This window comes from Hyla sarda, chromosome 2 (genome assembly GCF_029499605.1).
Source record: "Hyla sarda isolate aHylSar1 chromosome 2, aHylSar1.hap1, whole genome shotgun sequence".
Classification (NCBI taxonomy): Eukaryota; Metazoa; Chordata; class Amphibia; order Anura; family Hylidae; genus Hyla; species Hyla sarda.
The window spans coordinates 437,077,738-437,093,371 of record NC_079190.1 but is presented as its reverse complement, the minus strand read 5'-3'; the positions used below and the strand labels follow the sequence as shown (position 1 = coordinate 437,093,371).

The window sequence follows — 15,634 nt, the reverse complement described above, 5'->3', positions numbered from 1 at the left end:
CATTCTGCTGTTTTTCTGGATAAAAAGCTTTTCTGTGGGTTTTCTATTTGTGCCAACAGATTTTACAACTATAATTCAATGAAATTCAGTAACATTTTGCTTTTATATGACAAAATTTTAATCTGTGTATTGTCAAAAAAGCAGTGTTTAGTTATTTTCTTTCTTTTAGAACCATTTACAATTCATCTGAGTGGCTGCTGCATGACCCTACATTTCCCCTGCACTGGCAGACTGACCGTGGCTTTTTGCATGCCGGCAGTGGGGCCCTGGGTAATCGGCTCAATGCTCCAGGGGCTGCATTCTGGCTGAACACGTGTATTGCTCACAAGGGTGGACTAACACCTCATGGGGCCCCATGGCAATAGAAGATCATGGGGCCCCCATGTACACACTATTTATAGACACCCCAGCCCACATACAAAATAACTATCACTCTTAGTGTATATTCACACAGCAGGATTTCTGCAATTCCTCAAAAATTCATTCTGCTATCTGACTAGGACTGTGGAATCCTATTCTAATCAATAGGCAATAAATTATGGCGGAATTTCTGGCAGAATTCTTCAGCGAAATTCCACATGGAACGTCCGCCATGTGAACATACCTTTAGGCAGCCTGTACATGCTGAGATCTCACAGGAATGTGGTGACGGCTATCACACTCCTATTGAAATTGAATCATCATTCAGAAAGGAAAAAATGGGGGGGGGGGAAACGGGCGCTCCCTAGTAAAGTAATTAAGGTAGATAAAAAGACACTGCAAATACCCACCACCAACACCCAAGGTGCCGTACTGACCTTTTGTGGAGGTATAAAAAGGCCAGTGAAACTCGTGTGGTCTGCGGGTATTCAGGGGGAATGGTAAACAGTCTGCTGCTCCGATCCCTTTTTTCCGTCATCCTGGAGGAAACGGAGAACAAATGGCAATATGGAGGGTACAAAAAATAGGGGTTTCTTAGGAGTACTACTGTATGCAGGTGTGAATAAAATAGAAGGGGAGCCAGCAGTTACACAGGACTAACTTTTATTGAAAAAGAAGTCAAATAGAAAAGGGACAACGCATTTCGATAAAATAGTTAATGTCTAAAATGAAAATCATGTCTGATAAAATGTCAGAGGGTATACATACAGTGGGGATCAAAAGTTTGGGCACCCCAGGTAAAAATTTGTATTAATGTGCATAAAGAAGCCAAGGAAAGATGGAAAAATCTCCAAAAGGCATCAAATTACAGATTAGACATTCTTATAATATGTCAACAAAAGTTAGATTTTATTTCCATCATTTACACTTTCAAAATAACAGAAAACAAAAAAATGGCTTCCGCAAAAGTTTGGGCACCCTGCAGATTTTATAGCATGCACTGCCCCCTCTGTAAAGCTGAGACCTGCCAGTGTCATGGATTGTTCTCAATCATCATCTGGGAAGACCAGGTGATGTCAATCTCGAAGGTTTTAAATGCCCAGACTCAACTGACCTTGCCCCAACAATCAGCACCATGGGTTCTTCTAAGCAGTTGTCTAGAAATCTGAAACTGAAAATAGTTGACACTCACAAAGCTGAAGAAGGCTATAAGAAGATAGCAAAATGTTTTCAGATGTCAATATCCTCTGTTCGGAATGTAATTAAGAAATGGCAGTCATCAGGAACAGTGGAAGTTAAAGCAAGATCTGGAAGACCAAGAAAAATATCAGACAGAACAGCTTGCAGGATTGATTGTGAGAAAAACAATTCAAAACCATTGTTTGACTGCACAATCCCTCCAGAAAGACCTGGCAGACACTGGAGTTGTGGTACACTATTCCACTATAAAGAGATACTTGTACAAATATGGTCTTCATGGAAGAGTCATCAGAAGAAAACCTCTTCTACGTCCTCACCACAAAAATCAGCGTTTGAACTTTGCAAATGAACATATAGACAAGCCTGATGCATTTTGGAAATAAGTTCTGTGGACCGATGAGGTTAAAATTGAGCAAAGGTACGTTTGGAGAAGAAGGGGAACAGAATTTAATGAAAAGAACCACTGTCAAACTGTTGAGCATGGGGTGGATCAATCATGCTTTGGAGTTGTATTGCAGCCAGTGGCACAGGGAACATCTCACGAGTAGAAGGAAAAATGGATTCAATAAAATTTCAGCAAATTTTGGATGCTAACTTGATGCCATCTGTGAAAAAGCTGAAGTTAAAGAGAGGATGGCTTCTACAAATGTATAATGATCCTAAACTCACCTCGAGATTACATCAAGAGGCGTAAACTGAAGGTTTTGCCATGGCCTTCACAATCTCCTGACCTCAACATAATTGAAAATCTATGGATAGACCTTAAAAGAGCAGTGCGTGACAGACAGCCCAGAAATCTCAAAGAATTGGAAGACTTTTGTAAGGAAGATTGGGCAAAGATACCTCAAACATGAATTGAAAGACTCTTGGCTGGCTACAAAAAGCGTTTACAAGCTGTGATACTTGCCAAAGGGGGCAGTACAAGATATTAACTCTGCAGGGTGGCCAAACTTTTGCAGACGCCATTTTTTTGTTTTCTCTTATTTTGAAAGTGTAAATGATGGAAATAAAATCTAACTTTTGTTGATATATTATAAGAATGTCTAATCTGCCTTTTGGAGATTTTTCCATCTTTCCTTGGCTTCTTTATGCAGATTAATACAATTTTTTACCTGGGGTGCCCAAACTTTTGATCCCCACTGTATATACACAGGAGATTAAAACATTTTTATGAAAACCATGCGTCTATGTGGCAGTTAACTCAGATACATTTTAATGGTATGCAACCATATAGTGACAACAGAAACAGGACTTGGGAGTGCAACATGAGAGGACATATATCAGCATATGTGTGTGACAACAAAAACTAAAAGAGTAACCAAGGTTTAGCACTCTAAATCACAGTGAAAACCATGTGTAGCAAGAAGGTTAAAGGATGAATTTATATTTCAATCTGCACCACAAGAGTCCGATGGAACAGCTGGTGCCCATATATTAAAGCATAGCTGGAGGTTAGGGCTAAGTGAGGAGTATATATCATTATGTAAGAAGAGACAGAGAGGCATGTACTCACTATTTCGTAGTCCCGGCTGGAGTTCCTGTGTGCTGGCTGTGGGTTGCGAGTCCCTGGCTGTGGGTTGCGGGACTCGCAACCCACAGCCAGCACACAGGAACTCCAGCCGGGACTACGAAATAGTGAGTACATGCCCCTCTGTCTCTTATTACATAACGCTCCTGTTTCTGTTGCCACTATATGATTGCATACCATTAAAATATATCTGAGTTAACTGTCACATAGACGCATGGTTTTCATAAACATTTTTAATCTCCTGTGTATATATGTATACCCTCTGACATTTTATCAGACATGATTTTCATTTTAGACATTAACTATTTTATCTATATGTGTGTTTTTCCAGTAGTAATTTTGTGGACCTGAGGAAGTGTGTGCCAAAACGCGTTGTCCCTTTTCTGTTTGACTTCTTTTTCAATAAAAGTTAGTCCTGTGTAACTGCGGGCTCACGTTCTATTTTAAACACCCTCATACAGTAGCGTTCCTAAGAACCGCCTATTTTTTCTACTCTCCATATTACCAATCATCATTCAGGTAATTGACGGCCAGAAGGGAATCTCAATGCTGGTGCTGCCTGCCTCACTGACGTACACTTACAGGATATGTGGATTCAGTGCAACCAGGGGTCAGGCACTAGAGAAGCAGGCATACCCTAGTGCCTGAAGATTGGCTACGTTGATTCCTTCCCCTCACTAAGTGCAAGCAGCACAGCAGTGAATACAGTACAAGTGTACCTTGGTGCGGTGCCCTTGTACAGTACAGTACAACTTACACTTACAACCTGTATGTTACAGAGCTGTGAATTGTGATTAAAGCAACCACACTCCTATCACCCTCAGCAGACTGTACAGGAGAAATACATTATATTGTATGTGGGTGGGGCCTCTATAAAGGTCTGGCTTGCACATGCGTGGGCACACAGGGCCCAGTGATCTTCTATTGCCTGGTGCTCCCCCACTTACTATTCTGCTGTTACATGATGTCTTATACTCTTGTCACCTCAAGAGTTGCACTCACTGTTCTACTGTCTCATCATGCCTTATCCACCAGTCACCTCCAGAGCTGCACTCACTATTCTGCTGTTACATCATGTCTTATACTCTAGTCACCTCCAGAGCAGCACTCACTGTTCTACTGTCACATCATGCCTTATCCTCCAGTCCCCTCCAGAGCTGCACTCACTATTCTGCTGTTACATCACTATTCCCGGTACAGGCCAAAGAAGAGGTTAGCCTCTTGACTGCCCCCTAAACCATGTATTGTTAATGGAATACTCCAGAAAAATCTGATACAGTAAAGCGTTGTGGAGCATAAAGCAGCTGATAAGTACTGAAAGAATTATGATTTTTAAATAGAAGTAATTTACAAATCTGTAAAACTTTCTGGCACCAGTTGATTTGAAACATTGTTTTTGCTTCTGGAATACCACTTTAATTTCTGACACCATCCACAGATGTAAGACATTTAATGAGCGGTATCATTGTCTTATAAATGTTACCTGTATAGTTCTTAGTAAAAAAGGGAGGAAATATTAAAAATCATACAGATGAGGGCATCAAGTTATATTTTCCGGTACAGAGGCAGGATCATGTTTGTGGTACTTTCCAGCATTCCCTTGATGGGTTTTCCCATCTTACATAGTGATGGCAATACTTTATGGTTGGTGGGTTTGGAACCCCCAGTGATCATGAGAATGAAGGGGGCATAATAGGGCTGCATCCCCTTCACTGATTTTTAGTGCACTGTGGCCCTTCAGCAATGCTTTTTCTCAAGATTGGTGGTAGTCCTAGAGGTCGGACCCCACGATCGTTGAAGTGTTACTCTAACATCTCATACAGACATGTTAAAAGTTTTCATCGATCAGGGTCTCAGCATCGGGCACTAGATATAACAATTTGCATGGTGTCAGATCAAGCACAGCTAAGCATTTCGCCCTGATATGTCGAAAGTTTTAAAGCGTACCTGTCAGTTCCCACAAAAAAAATAACTTATATGTTACTCAGTACTTCATCCTGATCATCTACATGTAATTTTTATGTTTCTATCATGAATATTTCACTAATAAATTGCATATTACCACTGCTCACTGTCTCTTTTTTATCTTCCCAGAGGGAGGGGCATGGCCCTCTCTTGCCTGCACTGTAATAATTCTTCTTCTCCCTCTTTCTGCCTACTGGGAGCCCTGCTCTGTAACCCTTTCATCTCTGGCTTTATGTTGTACACACACAATGATTATTGGAGATTGCCTGTACTCTACCATGAAAGACAATATGGTGAGTGTATAACTCACATCTTCCTATGTCATTCATATGTGTCATCCTTAGGCAGTCCTGTAATGCTGGGACTTGTAGTTTTGGAATAGTTGGAGTTACAGTGTTTGGATAACTCTTTTTTGCAGCAGTGTTCCCTTCAGCTGTGTGCCTACAGCTTTTGCAAAACTACAACTTCCAACATGCCCAGACATCCTTTGACTGTCCAGGTATGCTTGGAGTTGTAGTTTTGCTGGAGGCACATCTTTGGTAAAACTCTGTGTTACAGCAGTGTTGCTGCAAGCTGTGTTCCTCCTGCAGCCTTGTCAATCATCCATCTGGTGTCCATGACCCTTGGACATGCTCATGCTGCTGTAGACTCATCAGTTTACCAGGAGGTATGGGGACTCCTAGTGGTGGGATTTTCAAAGGCAGTTTTCTTTAATAAAATGTGATTTTTTTTTTTTTTATAGAAGTATATTAGAAAAACTATTGTTTAGCAAAGATCTACAACATATAAAAAGTTTTTATATCTGACAGTGCCCATTGAAGTGTCAATAATACTAGTGATGTAATATCACTTTATAAGACAACCCCTTAAACAAGCACGTTCAGATCATCTGAATAAGGAGTTTTACTGCAATGGGATAAGGGATCTCTGTTAGCAATTATCTCCAAGGGGAACAAGTGATTGTCCATATGAAAATCCAATCTTATAAAATTTTAGGATTAGTCAGCTATGGAAATGCTTCTTTGAAAGTGTTAGGAAAGGTAAGTACTTGATGTCATGTTGCTTATGACTTGAATCTGACTTCTTTGCACCTAAGAAACACAGAGTGATTTTTCTTTACAGGCCTTGAAACGTCTGACACCAACATATACGCAAAAGTGATCAGTGCCACGTTGTCTGTACATGACACTAATCTTACCATTTGTCCTACACTGTATGGAGAGAGGCATTCTCCGGACAGTCAAGCTTCTGTTTCCAACCTGACATCCGCCAACCTTTCACTTGGTCACGTGGCTAGAGCTCTGTGCCGCGGCATTATTGAGAACATTCATTCCATGCTGCCATCTCATCGTCTGAAGGAGTCTGGAATTGAGCGAATCATTGGGAGCGGAAGCGCACTGGCAAGGAATGAGGCCTTAAAGCAGGAGGTGGAAAGAATCTTCCCTTTTCCTATAGTCTATGGAAAGGATGTTGATTCTGCTGTAGGTGCAGCTATGGTAATGGTTCAACAGTAGCCATACCTAAATATATTACCAATCTGTGGCCTTATTGGGTAATTAAAACAGAACCATATAGATATCAGTTGCTTCATAGTAAAGCAGATGCACATTTGCCTATATAACATCCTATGTCTGGTTCTGTGCTTTGTGTTTTATTGCTTATTGATAAGTATTTTGCCTGCTGAATTACAAAATGGTTTATTTTAATTATAATTAAATTAAAAATATGTTTTTTAGTTTTTGTCTTTTTATATTTTTTTATTGACATCACACAACATGAAAGGAGAATTGCTTGTTATATTCATGTCATAAGGTAGTACTGTCCATTTTATTTGCAAATACAAAGGTCAATGGAAAAGAAAGGGGTTATTCATGCCTTTACAGTGTCAAATAAAGGAATAATAAGCACAACAGGGCAAAGGAACATAGAGTAAGATTTATTGTTCGTGTTTTATATGTCAGTCTAAATAAAAACATTGTTGGATTTCAGATTTATGAAAAAGTGCATATTCACTTCGCTAGGACGTGACAGCCACAGGAGCCAGCAGGCGCTCACGTCCTAGCGACATTAGAGTGAATACTTTTTAATATTCATTATGGGGCGGGCTACAACGGGGAATTTTGAGGCAGGGGAGCGCAGAGAGCCGGCTCCCCACCTCCATTGCGCAGAGCTGCACAATAGAACTAGAAGACTTAAGACTAGAGTTGAGCAAACTTTTGAAAAGTTTAGTTGGCCGGACTGGGTTGATACTAAGGGTCTAAGAGTGTGGCTATCCAGTACTCTTCTCTTTCCTTCAAGCCCACAATATGCTTGTTATTGTGCAAGCAAGAAAGCATACACCTAGCCATCCTTTCCAGCTTTTCTGAGGGCCCAAATTGTTCCACCTCTGTACCATACTGCCAAGGTTGGTCATGCTCATCCTCATCAGTGTTGCCTTGAGTAAGGTCCTCGTCTCCTCTCTCTTCCATAGTGCCCATCTCCAAATCCTCCTCCACAGGTCCCACTCTTCATCTAACTGCTCCTGAAGGGGAGTACATCAGTACTGCTGCCATCAAGATGTGAAGTCTCCTCCATCCCTTCTCCTTCCATAAATGCTGTCAGGATCTGCTTGAAAAGGAATGAAATTTTGACATAAAAATTCAATTATATGGTTCCTGCACTGGTGATGCTGGCATGCATGGGTTATGTATGCGTAGACCTGGTTAAAACTACTAGCAGAACATGTCATAGTGGCTTACTGGAGGAAGTTGTAGTAGCCTGAGTACAGCAGCAGGTTAAGAAACCTTCAAAATCAACTTGACTTTTGCCCCAACCATGCAGCCCAAGCCTGGCTGGAAGTAGCAGGTTTGCTATAAAGTCAATTTCATTTTGGCCAGCAGCCCTGGCTGGCCACATGCTGGTTGCAAAAGCAACCACTATAAATTTGTTGAATTTTGCCCCAGCCAGACGGCCCAGGCCTGGCTGAAAGTAGCAGCAATGAATGGAGTATGTACTGTCCCTGGCTAGAAGTACAACTCCACAAATCAAGCGTGGCTTGCAGGTTAGGCTGTCTCAGCAAAATAATGATGACTAGGTACCCATTTTGGCCATTAGCCCTGGCTGGCTGCAGACTGGTTACAAAAGCAAACCAACTAATTTGAATTTGGCCAGCAGCCCTTGCTGGCTGCAGGGTGTTTGCAAAATCAAATGCGACAAATTAGAATTTTGCCCCAACTAGGCCGCCCAGGTCGGGCTGGGAAATCCCACCAACAACAGAAATGGAGCAAAGCTTTTTTTCGGCCACATATTGCCCCTGGCGACAGGTACTACTTCACGTATCAATCGTGGCATGCATGGTAAGCTATCTCAGCAAAATAATAATATGTGCCACCTTGGTTGGACACACCCTATCTTTTGCCTGAAGGCCATGGAGTCCACAAGATGGTAAGGGAGGGCCTGTGCCACCAACAACTTGGCCAGGTAGGAATTGAGGTGCACTAAAACAGGGTGACTGGGAAAATACTGCTGTCTGGAGGACATGGATTCACTAATGTATAACTGACAGAATCGGGAAGTAGAAGGGCATGAAACAGAGGAGGCAAATTCCAAAAATGTGCTGCCTGGCTGTTAGACAGTTGGGAGAAGATGGCATGGATTTTCAAAGCGTTCCAAAAATTATCCCTTTTTTGGAAGTAGCAACAGGTTTTTAGTCTAGCAAATCAAGAAGATGGCACGGATTTTTCCAAGCCTCCCAAATATCATCCCTTTTATTGTGGATAATGGGTTGTGTATGTGTAGGCCTTTGCTGGAAGTAGGGTGATGGTGGATTGGTGTTACTAGTAGTAACCAATGTACAGCAGACAGTGGTGAACGTAGAGTCATCGGTAGCCAGCAGAAAGCAGGCATTGGTGGACTAGGCATACTTCTACCCAGGCTTTGTGATACTTGAGGTGCTGACGTAGAGGCCTAATTCCTAAATTTGAACCCTGTCTGTGCCTCACTTTCTCTCTGCAGGGACGGCCTGCTTTCCTGCATCTGGTTACATAGTAAAGAATTTCCACATGGCAGGATACAGTAAATAGCTAGGTACATCAACACCCGACTGTGCCCGTGTTCTAGAATGTCTTTTTCTCAAGCCTTCAGATCTAGCACCGGTGTCACCGTCACTTGCTCTTGAGCTGCTCAGACCAGAAGGCCTGCTGACATCCTCCTCTTTAAACTCTCCACCACTCCTCTTAGTTAGCACTTCTGATAAGTCATTGTGGCCTCCTTGTTTCCCCGCACCACATCCACCATGATGCATTCCAGAATCTTCACCACAACTACCACCAGTACCACTAGTGCTATGCTCGGCCACTGCAGCCCCTTCCCCCACCTCAGCAACACGCTCTAAAGGCTGACCATGACCAAACGCCTCCTCGTGGCTAGTGCTATCCTTCTGTGTAGCAGTATGGGGGGGGAAGCAAAGACAGAGATGAGGAAACAGACAGTAAAGGATGGACAATTCCTTTACCAGACATCTTTATATCGTTTGATTTTTCAATGCTTAATGCTTTCAACTGCATTCATATTACAACAAGGTACATATAAGGCAAGTTTAATAAAACCAACATTTTAAAAATACATTCTCTTTATAAGCCTAATGTGTTTGGAATGCACAGGCTTTTTAGTATAATGCATGTTTGTGTGTACACAACTAGAAAGATTAAGATTAAGAAAGATAAAGTTTGCCAAAAAATATGTAATTCAACAAAACTGTGTTAATAGGCCAGATACGTGTCAGACGAACATGCTTTTTGGCTGGCAGAGATGAATGCACAATGTGTACTGACAGTTTTTGCAGAACTGGATGAAATGCACCAGACCTGTATTGACACTACAGGCTAAATACATATAACTTTAACATGCTTTTTGAATGGCAGAGATTACTGCACAATGTGTACTGACTGTGTTTGCGGAAATATATGAAATGCACCACAACTACAGGCTAGATACAGATCACGGCACTGGCTACTACAGCTGGATGAGAAACACGGTTCAGTTCAGGTATTTGCAGATATGAGCCTTGAAAAAGGCTTCGGATTTGCGGTAGCAAAAGATGAGCCCTTCAGATTCTGTGAGAAGCATGTCCCCTTATCTGCTATAGGAGCCTCTATAGGTTTCTTGTATAGGGATTGACTCCTGTTCACACACACACAAGTTCTCTCTTTCTAATTTGTATCTCTCTCTTTCTAACCACTAACTATCTCTATGTCTGGCTCTCTCCCTCTCTGTCTCCTCTCTGCAGAAGATCCGAACGCTGTGGGTGATGTCAGTGCCTTTTTATTTGTGTCCCTGGCTGCGTCCTATTGGCCTTTGTGCTTGATTGACACAGTAAGCAGCAAATCACAAGATAGACCTGGGCTTTCCCTATGTCATCTCACTAATCCCTGTCTGTCTTGCTTGTTCCACCCCCCTCCAAAAAAACTGGTTTCTGGTTTTTCGTGCTATTTACCGGCTCGCGTGAGCTGAACCGGTAAATGCTCAAGTGTTTGCAGAGCCAGAAAAAGCCAAAAGTTCGGGTCTGTGTCCGGGCCCACGCTTATTTATTTGCAGCCTGTAATGGCTATTTAGTGACCACTAAACCATTAAAACCTTTCAGCTAGAGCTGGGCGGTATGACCAAATGTGTGGTATTTTTATAACTTATGGCAGTTCCACGGTATATAACGGTATTTCTCCCCCCCCCCCAAATCATGTGACCCGCGAGCGCTGTTCTGCTTCTCACCCCCAACCCCCCCAAATTAATTATAAGCCCAGCGCTGCGCTGTCCCCATAGGGGTACCACTCAAGTCACCTACAAGCGCTGCCCTCCTCGTCCTCCTGTTTGTTGCTGGCCGCCAGCGCTGACACTCTATACTGTAAAATAAAAGAAAGAAAAAAGACCGGGAAACGGGGCCTCGTGTATTGCCCTTAAATACAGACAGCAGATGTAATTGTGGGGAAACACACGGCACTTATAGGTGGCTGCTCACCAGATGTTAATAAAGGTAGCGCATATCACCCCGTATAGGGGTACTCACTGATGTCCACGGGGGGCTGCAAGCCGGAGGTCACAGGCACATAGGTCCTGACGTAGTCATCAAAAGGAAAATGGAAAAGAACCTCATTCGTCCAGGTGCTACCGGTTGGGTCATCAGGTGGTGCACAAATAATGCAATGTATACCATGTGCTCCCTGCCAAAGGGCTTGTAGAATGTTTGGAGGAAACCCTTATGCAGTCTCCTGCTAATTAAAAATGCCTGGGCCGGATGGGTGGAGTGGAGTGCTGGCCAGCACTCCACTCCACCCATTCGGCCCAGGCATTTTTAATTAGCATTGTCATGTAAGTAGCCAACTATTCGGTATGAACCGGTATACTGCCCAGCAATACTTTCAGCGCTCTAGTAATCACTTCTTGGTCAATAGAGGCTGCAGAGGTAGATGCTGGCTCTGGACACAGATCGAAGCTGGACACGGGGAGTATGACAACACTTAGGGTCTGAGCGGCCAGCACGGACTCCTGTCTTTGATCAGAGTCCCTTCTCCTGTACTTGTATCGAGGAAGCGAAATCGCAAGAAATTTTAAAAATTAGTTTTCGTAAAGGATGATAAAATAAACTTATGGCAAATCTGTGATTTCTACCAGCTTGTTTCAGGACTATGATATGTATTTAAGTCTCTCTATTTATGCAATGTTTGCAGTCCATCACGTGCAAATGTCCAGATTCTGCTGATTTCTGCAACCATCAGTAACAATTATCCATCTCCCTTGTTACCGAAGCTCGCTCCTCATTTGTCTCCGTCTCTAATATTATTTTGATTTAACTGAAGCAAAAGAACATTTCCACATCATCCCTCCGGATTGATTTCTAGACCTTAAAAGCCACTTAGCTAAACCTCAATTACTCTTGGTGGTCACATGCCTTGGTGGTAAATAGTAGATCTATTTTCCCTTAACTATGTGGTCAGCTCTTCTGTAACTCTCTCAGACGTTATCTATGCTTTGCTCATGTCACAATTTGTGTTGGCTGTGATAACTGGATGTAAGTTTACACAGAGAAATGTATGGATCATTCTGCCGGTCGGGGAGTGCTGCCCGCTTTCCCATTTAATAACTCACGATCGTAGCAGGTCGTCAAAATTTGTTTTTAATGACAGTAACATTGAAAAGTGAGGTCAGAAATTCTGTATGTTCATGATTCATTGATACCAATATATAGTAGTCTGGAGCATACCCTATTCCCTAGAATCATCTCTTGTCTATGACTCATATAAAAAGTTTTTGGATTTGACAGTGCCCATTTAAGGCTAGGTTTCCACACAGGTTTTTTTATATATATATATATATATATATATATATATATATATATATATATATATATATATGTATGTATATTGTTGTTGTTGTTGTTTTTTTTTTTTGTTTTTTTTACTGTCACTGCAGTTTTTGAGTCAAAATCAGAAGTGGATCCACGAGGAAAGGGAAGTTAAAGTCCTTCCTTTATATTTCTCATTCGTTTTGAATACACTTCTGTTGGCTCAAAAACTGCAGTGGCAGATATCCAAAAAAAGCCAGAAAAAAACCTGTGTGGAAACCTAGCCTAATGATTTCAGTTGAATACAAATCTATCCTTTCCTCCTATGCAGTTCTATTCATCAAGCCCCTAATTGTTCTCTTCTAAATTAGCATTAGAAATCATATTGTATTTTTTGTACAAAAAAAAGAATTTATTTTAGAAATCCATATGTTAACCTGGCATTTTGTTTGGTTTTACATTTTTTTAGAACAAAGTCTGGTTCCAGAAATCCAGACAGGAGGGTTAACACAAACTTTAATTTTTATTTAAAATTTTTATTAAGTATCTGCTCTAGATAGATGTCATAACACAAAACTCTAATTGTTAACTATTTATTTGTGTATCTGTGGGTATCACAAATTTAAATTTACTGTAAGTTAAGGTCAAATTACACATTTTATATTTAAGGATATTTATACCAGTGCCCCATGTAACTATTTTCTATCTGTTCTATGGGAAAGATCGGATTACGATATTACCCGTTCTTTGATGTGGTTGTAAACATGGATTGCTGTCATATTTCCTTAACATGCATGAAATTAGAGTAACAGTTCCCATGTTTTCCTTTCTATATGTCTTTGTTATCATCGTCCTAATGAATGTTGGAAGTAAAGCTAGAGTCTGGACTGGGGCATTCGCTTCTAAATGTAGTGTCCACATGTGCAGAGCTCCCAGTAAAAGCCTTGATAACTCTTGGGAATAACCTTCTCTACAGACTCTTTTTCAGTCATCACATTATTAGTTAACTGAAGCTTTCTGGGCTCTGAAATATATCAGAGCACTGGAAGAAGACAACAGCAATAGGCTCAGCCCCTATTAGGCATTTCTCAATATCCTAAGAGAGTACTGGGAATCGGGCTTTGGTCCTGATGGTGGAGACTTGGTATTGACTGCACCGACATAACTAAACTCTTTGCAGATCTACCAGAGGACTGAGGTGTTACAGAAGCTTTAATACTAGAAGGCAACTCCACAAGGTAACACTTTTAACTTGACTGTTTGCACTGCATGTAATCTGTAAGCCAATGGTTTTAATGCCGTATATCATTTTACGCATGCATGTGTGGCATGTAGCAGTTTAGCAGCATTGAGTATATCATTGTAGCAAAGCTGAGTTTTTTTTTCCTCATAGTGATATTAGAATGCAATATCTACAATATCTATGATTTTTACTAATTTCTATACTAACTACTATATATGAATATATAATATTCTTTTTATATAATTATTTTATATAATTCACATTATTATGGATTTGTATTTATTTACGTGTTTATTTATTTATTTGTTTGTTTTGGTGGGGTTGGGGTGAATTTGCCTAGATTTTATTTTGGACATTGGATCTTATTTGTTACATACAATTGTGACTATATGCCATTGGATGGTAATTGTTGCATGGGCCATGCCTATAACCATTTTGAGTTATTTATATCCATTGAATGGGATATGTTGCCTTCATTACTATGCAGTTAATAATTTATAAACCACGTCTTCAGGACCATATGGATAAATCCTCAGGATTATATATATACATAGGCAGGATTTCTTCACTAATGTATATTAACATAATTACTATTAAGTGTTTCAGCCATTAAGCAATCTTCCAGGAATCCAGTAATGGTTCCAGAGTACTTTTCACAGACTGCATTAACTCACCTGGAATTTAAAAAAAAAATCTATATGTTTGACATCTGATTCCATGGGTTTCTGGAAAAAATATTTTAACTCTATAAGGATGCAGCTAATTTTGGTCTTTTGGATCACAAGAATTGTTTTTATTTTCATTATTTTAAAAAATATTTATTTAAAATAATAAATATATATATTTATTTAAAAAACATTATATTTATATATATATATATATATATATATATATATATATATATATATATAATTATTATTATTTTTTATTTATTTTTTTATTACCTGGACATGATGTTTGTAAATAATATTGTGTGTATTGGAGCATTCAGTATTACCACAGAACAGCCCTTAAACTGTTTTAAAAGACTTACTATAGATTTTTTAATAGGACATAAATAAGGTTTCTCCAAAGCTAGGCAATGCTGCAAGGCTGTAGTTGTCAGTCCTAACTTCCCTTTCAGGGTTAATGCTCCAGTGCAGTTGCGGTACAATCTTGGATATGGAGCTATTTTTTTTTTTTTTTTTACATCCAGATTTGGATGTAACATGTTCTGCTGAAATACACAGCTTTATATTTTTAAAATGCATTAATTAAAAACTTCCTGAGATAAAAAAAATAACAAATATTCGTATTTTCTACTTAAATCCATCCGGGTATATTGTAAATAGGTTGTTCAACCACATGGTTTGCCTACAATGGTGTAAAATAACAAAAGGAGTAATACTCACATTACCACTCCCCTGCCGCTCCCATGCTGACATTGGCCTGATCCCCCACCAGGTTCAGTTCTTGCTTCGGTGATGATGTGTTGACACAACATGTAACTGCCTACCAGTTACTGGCTGTAATGGTGACTTGTCAATACCACTGAGCTTATCTCTGAATAACACCTTTAAAGCTTCATGACCATGTAACTGGACCTCAAGTTATCTATGTGCCCTTTATATGTCTTCTTAAGTAGCAGAGAGACTTATGGGCATCATCAAGCACCAAGCCCTGGATGCAGCCACTATGTATGCAGCCCTTACAGCTACACCCTTCCATGGGTTGGTACAGACATTCAATTTCATGGCCCACAGTTCCTTGTGCACTTGCAGATTACAAACGCATTTACAAATACAGTGTAATTCATTACATTTCCCAGGATTATTTTGGGATTACCAGAATATTTTATTGTTATTACCCTGATTCAGTAGCCACTATCATTTCAGAAAAACAGACTCCAGACTCGGAAGTACCATTGAAAAAGCTGCATATTGATCATGGATAATTTAAGATTGTTAGAGAAAATGTCAGCCTTCAATATGCTGAGGAAATACTCATGGAAGGAAATGAAAAGACCTGAGGTGCCTTAAAAGAC

General features: G+C 40.4%; 2 protein-coding genes and 1 long non-coding RNA gene across 4 annotated transcripts in view; 2 read left to right on the top strand and 1 right to left on the bottom strand.

Moving 5' to 3' along the window:
• SHPK (sedoheptulokinase) overlaps nt 1–6,767 on the top strand; it is a 36,707-nt gene extending 29,940 nt beyond the window's left edge. The window contains exon 7 of the mRNA XM_056559185.1: nt 6,176–6,767. Coding sequence (XP_056415160.1) covers nt 6,176–6,567 — 392 coding nt within the window. The 3' untranslated portion in view covers nt 6,568–6,767. The remainder of the gene's footprint in view (nt 1–6,175) is intronic.
• LOC130356966 (uncharacterized) overlaps nt 1–15,634 on the bottom strand; it is a 107,958-nt gene that overhangs the window by 12,290 nt on the left and 80,034 nt on the right. The window lies entirely within an intron of this gene.
• LOC130356962 (transient receptor potential cation channel subfamily V member 1-like) overlaps nt 1–15,634 on the top strand; it is a 76,563-nt gene that overhangs the window by 3,803 nt on the left and 57,126 nt on the right. The window lies entirely within an intron of this gene.